Source organism: Mus caroli, chromosome 4 (genome assembly GCF_900094665.2).
Source record: "Mus caroli chromosome 4, CAROLI_EIJ_v1.1, whole genome shotgun sequence".
NCBI classification, from domain to species: domain Eukaryota; kingdom Metazoa; phylum Chordata; class Mammalia; order Rodentia; family Muridae; genus Mus; species Mus caroli.
In genome coordinates this window covers 43,395,516-43,404,544 of record NC_034573.1, presented here as the reverse complement: position 1 = coordinate 43,404,544, position 9,029 = coordinate 43,395,516, and the positions used below count along the sequence as shown (strand labels likewise).

Below are 9,029 nucleotides of genomic sequence, written 5' to 3'. Positions count from 1 at the left end.
TACTCAGGCCGGTTTCTGCTTCCCTAACTAATGCAGTCTCAGGTCCCGCGCAATTGGATTGGAGCAGAAGCTGTGCTCCACTCACCAGAAGTCTTCCTGCTCTTTTTTCTTAAGTGAATAACAGAGTAGAATGGAATTTGTCCTGCTTCCTAGGAGTAGCTTTTTTCAGTCACTGGAACTTGATCCATTTAGATCTCTGCCATACTCAGCAAGTATTGGTTGTAAGGAGCAATGGTCACTCTTCTATTAACATTTAAAGTAAGATGATTCATAAATATTTCAGTAAGACTTCTGTATGTTTTGAAGGTCTTATGTGCTTCTAATTGTGATTTAGAACTGTATAAATTCTAAGCCAAAGCAACAATTATACTTGTTTTTTGTAAGGTAAAACACACGAGTGCCTGTGCAAGACATTAGTTAGTGGTGCCACTCATTTTGAAAAAGGAAATATTCAATCAATCATCCTGTTTTCAGCTTCAAATCGCAATCCTGCTTTTGCCACAGTTGTATGTGATGCCAGATTGAGATCTCCTTAATGTCCTGACATCATCCATGCTGAGTTGAAGTGCTGTTTAAATATCTCACATTTGTTAGTGTGCTCTCTGGCTTCTAGAAATCTGTTGAAATCTCTGAGGTGTCTTGCATTACCAAATGATCACAGAATATTTCCAACAAATCAATCGGGAGTTAAGACTGATTCCTAAGTGTACTGACGCCAGTCCTTCCATCATTCATTAACCATATTACAACTTGATTTCATTTCTGTTTCTTTCTGTTTTGAGGGTTTGGTGAAAATATTCCTGAAGAATTGTCCAAGATTCCCTCTGCAAAAATGGCCAAGCTGACAGCTGTTCCTCTCAGTGCTCTTGTTGATGAGCCCGTGCACATCTGGGTCACAGGCCTGGCCCCCTTTCAGGTGGTGTGCCTTCAGGCATCACTGAAAGATGAGAAGGGAAACCTGTTTAGTTCTCAGGCCTTCTACAGGGCCAGTGAAATGGGTGAGGTAGATCTGGAGCGTGACTCCTCATTTGGAGGAGACTATATGGGGGTCCACCCCATGGGCCTTTTCTGGTCCTTGAAACCTGAAAAGCTATTGGGTAGATTGGTAAAAAAAAGATGTGATGAATAGCCCCTACCAAATCTACATAAAAGTTTGCCATCCATACTTTCCATTACAAGACATAGTTGTCAGTCCTCCATTGGATAGCCTGACTCTGGAAAGGTGGTATGTGGCACCTGGTGTCAAGAGGATCCAGGTAAAGGAAGGCCGCATCCGGGGAGCCCTGTTTCTGCCTCCAGGTGAGTAGAATCCCTCTGATTAGTGCCATCTCTGTTTCCTCTGTGTGGGATGCCTTGTACCTCTAGAAATTCAGCTTGGACATGGGTAATACAGAGTTCTCACTATCCTGCTGAGAAGCTGGGTTAATTTTGTCTCAGAATAAGAAGTAGGAGATATTCTACTTTAATTCAACATTTACCCCCACATTCTGAACCCTGTCTGAGGCTATGACTTGTTAGACCTTGTGGGGTCCCTATATTGTGAGGTTTCTAAAGAGTTGGATGTAGGTTAAGTTTAGTTCATAAAAGGATGGCTAACTGAAGACTTCAATAAAGCTATTGTCAGAAGATATATCATGTTGACATTCATTTTAAGCTTGTTTAGATCATTTAAATATTTTTATACCCAAAATATAGCACACTCCATTGTGCTATGGGTCCATAGGAGATAGCACTGTTTTTTGTTTTGTTTTGTTTAGGTTTGGTATGAATTTTGATTTTTTTTGTTTTTTTCTTTTTTTTTTTTCCTTTTTTTTTGCTTTTGTTTTTATGTTGTTGTTTCTTAGTATGACATCCCTCTCAAAAACAAATATACTGGTCCAGGCCTTCTGACTCTGGCTGATATGCTGGCACCAGGTGTGTTATTTGCTATCTCCTGGGACATTGGATATGTAGATTCTCTGGCATCAAATGATCTTCTGGGGCCCAAAGGAGGGATGAGATATATTTGGTCACAAAAGTTAAATTAGATATCAAAACATTTCAGGTCCTTACTGTTCCCTTCTTTTCCACCCATCAGAAGATGCAAACTCATCTTTATTAGTGTACTTACATAGTGTTTTCCAAAGTGAGATACATTGTTGTGGGTCTCCCTTTCCTTTGGGGCCCTCTGCTTATCAACTTTACTTAGGGTGATTGAAGGCTTATAAAGTTTTCTGGAACAGAGGGCAGGGACAACCAAGATGGGAAAAAGTCATTGGTTGGGGGCTAAGTGCACAGGAAATGCCTCATTAGCATGTGGAAGTGATTCAGGAATCTCAGGCTCTGGCTGAACAGGTTTTATCAGGAGAAAGGGAATTGATCATATAAACTAATTAAGGTTACCCGACTTCTCCAGATAAGGTCAGAGAAGGAGAAAACCTTCTAATAAGGGAGTCTCCCATTTTACTCCAAGCTCAGAGGCTTTACAATCATGGTGGACTTTGATCCTAACTAGCAGTGCTTTCACACATATTATGCCATACTATTTCTTTTCTCAAGCTAAAGGACATACAGCCTCTTAAAGCCTCCTCAGTGTCTTTTCATGGGAAGTCCATCTTTAAATGGACGTAGGTAATCTTCCTTCCCTACAATAAAGTTTCAAGACAGAAAAATTTATTATAATTGTGGTGGGTGGGCTCTGGTTTAATTTAGAAATATCTGCCTGCACAGAGTAAGTATGGACTGATGCTTGGACAGTCCTCTCTTTCACTGGACTCTTAGCAGCAGGAAAAGAAATTGTGTGTGTGTGTGTGTGTGTTTGTGCGTGAGAGAGAGAGAGAGAGAGAGAGAGAGAGAGAGAGAGAGAGAGAGAGAGAGAGAGAGAGAGCTCTTCATTCACATCTGTTCACATGGAGATTTTATCTGTTGCTTTCTGAGTGGTTACCACAGTGTAACAGAAAGATGTTTGGCCTTCCCCCCACAACCCCTGGTTCCTGCCATTAGCCTTGAGGCATAGGCACATAAGGCAAGTGCTCCAAGACTGAGCTTCTGAGCTGTATCTCTTAGAAGATATTTTAGACAGTGTAATCATTAAGATATCTTTGAGCCATGAACTTCAATTATATAGAAAGAATCTTTGTCTAACTAGGCCCTGTGAGGGTGTAGTCTCAGGGACATGAAGATCTCCAGCTAGGCCCCCTTCTTAAAGGTTCCATGTCCCCTAGTTGCCCTTTGAAGGAAGCCTTTGAAGTTGGCCTTTGAAGGTATCAGTCCATAGCACTTCTCATAGAAAAGCACATGTAAACAGACATAGCATATTTAGTGTCAAATGTTGTGACCTTCTAGATTTCCTAAATCTCATTTGTGTACCTTTTATTGATTAAGGAGTCCTGGTACAATTTGTATGGTATTTCTTACTCAAACCCTGTGGAAATTAATCCTAATCTGGGTCTCAAAGAGTAAATGTGTCACTAAATGTGGCTTCTAATAAAATCCATAGAAGTTATGTTCCACTACGTATTGACCAGTCTTCACTTAGCTTTAGACATGGGCTAACTATTTGATGCTCCATTTGAGAATTTGTGCATTAATCGCAAGATTCAGTTCTTCTTCTTGGCTTCCTATTCTCATTGGTGTTACCTATAACTTTTTGATACCCTGTCTATGCTCTGGGAATGGGCCATGCTATCAGCCCACTCCCAGCATTCCTTGAATCCATGGATAAAAGACACACATACACACACACACACACACACACACACACACACACACACACACAGTTGTTCATTTTCAACTTGACTTCTTGGCATAAAACTGGGTGCTACTGATCATTACTCTTAGCTCCATACCTCCTACCTGCCCTAATTTTAGTTGGTCAATAATCTTGTCCCTGCTAAACATCTCTGACCAACCATGTATAGGAGCCCACCTCTCCTCCTGAGACCTCACATGGTTCCTGGTTCTTCTCTCTCCAAAGCATGGTGACCTCTCTTCCCTTCCCTTGCATCTGTGTACTTTCTTCTCCAGGGACCCAGAATTCCCATCTGTACCTTCCACCCAGCAATTAACCCATGACTTTCTTTAATGAGAGATCAAGAACCAATTGGGGAATAGGACCTTAGTATCAGAACCACCTCTACAGTTGGCTTCCTGCCTTCTTTTTGTATGTTTCTTGTTTTGTGTTGCTCTTTTCCAGGAGAAGGTCCTTTTCCAGGGGTCATTGACTTGTTTGGAGGTGCTGGTGGACTGAGGGAGTTTCGGGCCAGTCTCCTAGCCAGTCGTGGCTTTGCCACCTTAGCTCTGGCTTACTGGAACTATGATGACCTGCCCTCTCGACTGGAGAAGGTAGATCTAGAATATTTTGAAGAGAGTGTAGAGGTTCTCCTGAGACATCCTAAGGTAATTTTAGGCTCATTAGTATGATTTAATTTTTTGACCCACTGTTATATTAAGTTCAATTTATTGCAACTTTCATTAACTTTGAAGTGTGAATCCACCAAGGCTGTACTTTTGCTACAAAGAACAGTAGTCTTTTGTTCTTTCTGGTTTAGATGTTCCATTTGTAACTATTTGTAACTAATTACTGGGGACTCTCCACAACACAACACACACACACACATACAGAGGGTATATGTATAAATATATATTTATATATGTGTAATACATGCACACATATATAATAGAGAGTTGTTTGTGTACAGGTTCTGTATGGGGGAAAGTTTTATCTTTCATTTGTGGATTTTTATGTGTATGTGTATATGTGGTGTGTGTGTGTGTAAAGGAGAGTGCACATGCTTGTAGAGCTAGAAGTCAACTTTGGGTGTTGTTCTTTAGGAGCCATTCACATTGTTTTTGAAACAGCGTCTCTCATTGGGGCCCGTGAATTACCTATCAGGCTAAGCTGGGTGGACAGTGAGCTCCCATGGTGTCCATGTGTCCATCTCCATAAGGCTGAGATTACAAGCAAGTTAACATACCTTTCTCTCTCTCTCTCTCTCTCTCTCTCTCTCTCTCTCTCTCTCTCTCTCTCTCTCTCTCTTTCTTTCTTTCAATAGGTTATGGGCATATAATTTATGTCCTCATACTTGCATGGCAAAAACTTACCTGACTGAGCTCTCTCCACAGTCCCAGGAGTTGCATGCATTTACATCTGTAAACAAACAACTTGTGAACATGTTTCCCAGAGCCAGAGTCTGAGCCATCTATCTACATATGTCTAGACCATGAGAAGAAAAAAAAAAAAAAAACTGAACCAAAACACAACACAAAACACCATATGTTAGCATTTAGTCCACCATCAGCCACTTTTCTGGGAAATGAAGAGTTCCTAATCAAGAAAAGTACATTGATATTTCTGTAATTTGCTGGACCTATACGTTAGTGCAAAAAACAGCTTTGTTTGAGGCATTAAGTCAACATATCATCGTCTTAAGATGGAAAGAATGGTCAAGAATGCAGATTTTGATTGCTTGATTTTGTGTAATTTTGCAGGAAAAGAGAAGAAATCAATAAGTAGAATAGATTGGCCTTTTAGCAGACACTAAAAAGATAACTAAGAAAAGAAATTAGTCTCCAAGTCATCAAAAAGCATCCCCTGAAAATAAATGCATTGCTTTACTACAACAAATCAGTCATTAGCCTTAAAATTGAGGATAATCATGGGTGACTAGCATACATTCCTCACTTAACATATTACTCTTTATTACCTCCCATTTTTAACGTGTGAAGATTCAATTTAGAGCCATCTCTTCTGAGAATCTTTGATCCAGATGATTTGTCTATATGCATTGTTATAGTACATGTGATACTCTTATTATCTAGGTGTCTCACCATGGCCCTCATCTCCAGGCTTCTCATCTGATGGCCTGATATTGTTGCTTTGCTGGGCATGTTTGATGATTGACAATAATAAAAAAAAGTGTGTTGAAATACTCCTTTTTGAAATTTCCTTATGAGATAGAAACTTTCTATTCAAGTTCCATGCACTGTCCTAACTTCCCTCCCATCTCTCCTCTCTCTGTAGGAAACCCATTCCTCTGTAATGAAGTTTACCCATCACCTGTTCCCTGACTCATGTTATTCACAGTAACACATACACTCTCTGTTTATTTTCCTGACTACATTGAATTTTTCTAATTTTGTTCATTTGCTCTGTGGTGACTGAACCTAGGGCCTACCCTATGATAGTGTAGAGCTTCACCACAGTTTTGTATTTCTAGTCCTGGCATGATATTTCTTGAAGGCATTTTAACCACAGAGCCAACAATAATGCTGAATCCAACGTATTTACAGTAAAGCCTGGTTAGATATATATCCTGTACTCCACAAATCTATCTACTTTATAAATAAGCACCTGAGTGGCTTCTGTAAGTGTTTTTTGTAGTTGTTGTTTGTTTGTTTTATTAACTTGCTATTTTTTAAATCTGAGATTGTGGATTTCCTAATGAAAGAATAAAATCTCATTTTCATTTTTTTTCAGGTCCTGGGCCCAGGTGTTGGCATCCTTTCTGTATGCCTTGGAGCAGAGATTGGACTTTCTATGGCTATTAACCTAAAACAAATAAGAGCCACTGTACTTATCAATGGGCCTAATTTTGTTTCTCACAAACCACATGTNTATCATGGTCAGGTCTACCCACCTGTACCCTGTAATGAAGAGTTCGTAATCACCAATGCCTTNGGACTTGTAGAGTTCTATCGAACCTTTAAGGAAACTGCAGATAAGGATAGCAAATATTGTTTTCCCATTGAAAAAGCTCATGGACATTTCCTTTTTGTGGTGGGAGAAGATGATAAGAATCTCAACAGCAAAGTGCATGCTAATCAAGCCATAGCACAGCTGATGAAAAGTGGGAAGAAGAATTGGACTTTGCTGTCTTACCCTGGGGCAGGTCACCTGATTGAGCCTCCCTATNCCCCACTGTGCCAAGCCTCAAGGATACCCCCTTTGATTCCAANCNTNAGCTGGGGAGGAGAGGTTATCCCCCATGCGGCTGCACAGGAGCACTCTTGGAAGGAGATACAGAAATTTCTCAAGCAGCATCTCCTTCCAGATTTGAGCAGTCAGCTCTGAGTGGACTTGATTATATTCCTGGAAAGTGGANCTGGGCATCTCCTGGCCAGCACCACNACTCACTTCCATAGAAGAATGTTTTTGANCTCTTATCTGGCAAGGGAGGAGAGNACCACAAGAAAATACAGGAGGATGGAGAGTGATAACGTCTTGAATTTGGAAGGGGAACCATGTTTTCCATGGAGTGTAATGTCATGCAGTGAGAGCCCTATGTCTGCATAAATAAAATCGTAGGCCTTTCCTAAAATGTTCAACATCATAGCAACTTTCTGTCATGATAATTGTCAGGGAAATTATCAGTGATAACCCACAGAATATTTTTGTTTATAAAAGAAACATGAATTATATATTATCACTTATTAATTTCTTGAAACTCACATTAAATATACTTAGATCATTCTTGTTGTCATTGGAAATCTAGAGGCAAATGTTTTAGGGCATTGTGAATGGTTATATGTATTCAGGAGCATTGAACCAATTTACAAACAACAGTTTGCAAAATGTTACTACAATCACTTTTGCCTCTAAGCATCTGCAGCATGGGGAGCACCCTGAAATGTGCCAGGGTGCAGCTAAGAGAAGCACACATGTTGAAGAGCACTTGGCCCTCCATATTAAGGGTGAGCAGTCTTGTTTCGTTTCTGTAAAGTAATATCCTGTGAATAATCTCAGCTTTGCCCTCCATGCAGCTCCTGTCCATCTGACTCCCTCTGCTCTGATAACAGGAAAGTTTGAAGATGACATTTGCAGTCCCATCAAACTTTAATCATGTCCACTGAAATTAGTGTTTAGTAATTTTGTTTTGGGGCTGAAGAGATGGCTCAGCTGTTAAATAAAGTCCAGGCTGTTAAACCAAAAATATAAGAGTAATTTTGTTTTGAAAACAGTAATTTTCTGTAAAAAATTTTCAACATTTACAAATATAAACCATTGTTAATACATGGGCATCACACAAAAAGAGCTGGAGCTCACAGAGCATCATTGCTAGAGCATTCAAAATGGCCATCAGTCTTCTCCAATGGACAAATCATGGCAGAAATATTTCTGAGCAATGAGTATTGCAAGGGATAGAAGTTGACGGTAACTGGTGGTTAGCAGGGTTAAGACATACATGTAAGCATACATTTCAGGTCATTTTTGAAGCATGATGGGGAACTAGTACAGGATTATCATTTAATAGCAACATGAAGACACTTCTCCCATGTCTTCCTGAACTCTTTTACTTCTGTCTGCTTTGTGATAATTTTTCTGCTTAAATTTTTTTAAAAATAACTTTTGTTTCAGGTGGAATAAATTGCCCCCTCCTTACTGGTTGAAGTGGGAACTTGTCATACATATGTGATCAATCAAACTATATCAATTTGATAATAATAATAATGTAATTGCAATAACAGATATTTCTAGCACTAGTTTTGGGATATAGGAAGGAGAATTCATGTTGGCATTTATTCTGGTGTATATACACCTAAATTACATTCCAAGCAATTTCTCTCAAATAAAAAAAATAATTTTATCTTTTCAGAATCACTAGAATGTAATATTGTTGGGGCCAGCCTGCGGCTCTCATGTCTGGATTCAAGCCTGGGAGGCAACCTGGAGCTGAAAGAAAGGGAAACTAGGTGGACGAGAGAGAGAGAGAGAGAGAGAGAGAGAGAGAGAGAGAGAGAGAGAGAACCAAGACAGGATTCTGATCAAGGCTCAAATGTTTAATAATAAAATCTGCACTTGTAAAGAGGAGAAGCCCATCCCCAGTCATGCCAAGTTTCTTGTGAAGTTGTCAGAACAGCCTTTTAGCAGAAACTCACCAAATTCACAGTTTGCAGTAAACTGGGGAAAACCTTGGAGAACCAGTCAGGCCTCAGGCAGGTGGCAGGCAGTGTCACATCAAAGGAGAGTGATGAGAAGCAGCACAGCAGGTGGCCCCTGGCCAATGGTCTGAACCAGCTTGCCTAGGCTGAAAAAGGGTACATTTACCCAC

The 9,029-nt window shown here is 40.0% G+C and overlaps 1 protein-coding gene across 2 annotated transcripts in view; it reads left to right on the top strand.

Annotated features, from left to right (window-relative positions):
* Positions 1–7,450, top strand: part of LOC110292343 (bile acid-CoA:amino acid N-acyltransferase) — a 17,920-nt gene extending 10,470 nt beyond the window's left edge. For both annotated transcript variants that reach the window (XM_021159635.2, XM_021159634.2), the window contains exons 3-4: positions 4,175–4,377; positions 6,458–7,450. In XM_021159635.2, coding sequence (XP_021015294.1) covers positions 4,175–4,377; positions 6,458–7,051 — 797 coding nt within the window. In that variant the 3' untranslated portion in view covers positions 7,052–7,450. The remainder of the gene's footprint in view (positions 1–4,174; positions 4,378–6,457) is intronic.
* Positions 7,451–9,029: the final 1,579 nt, after the last annotated feature.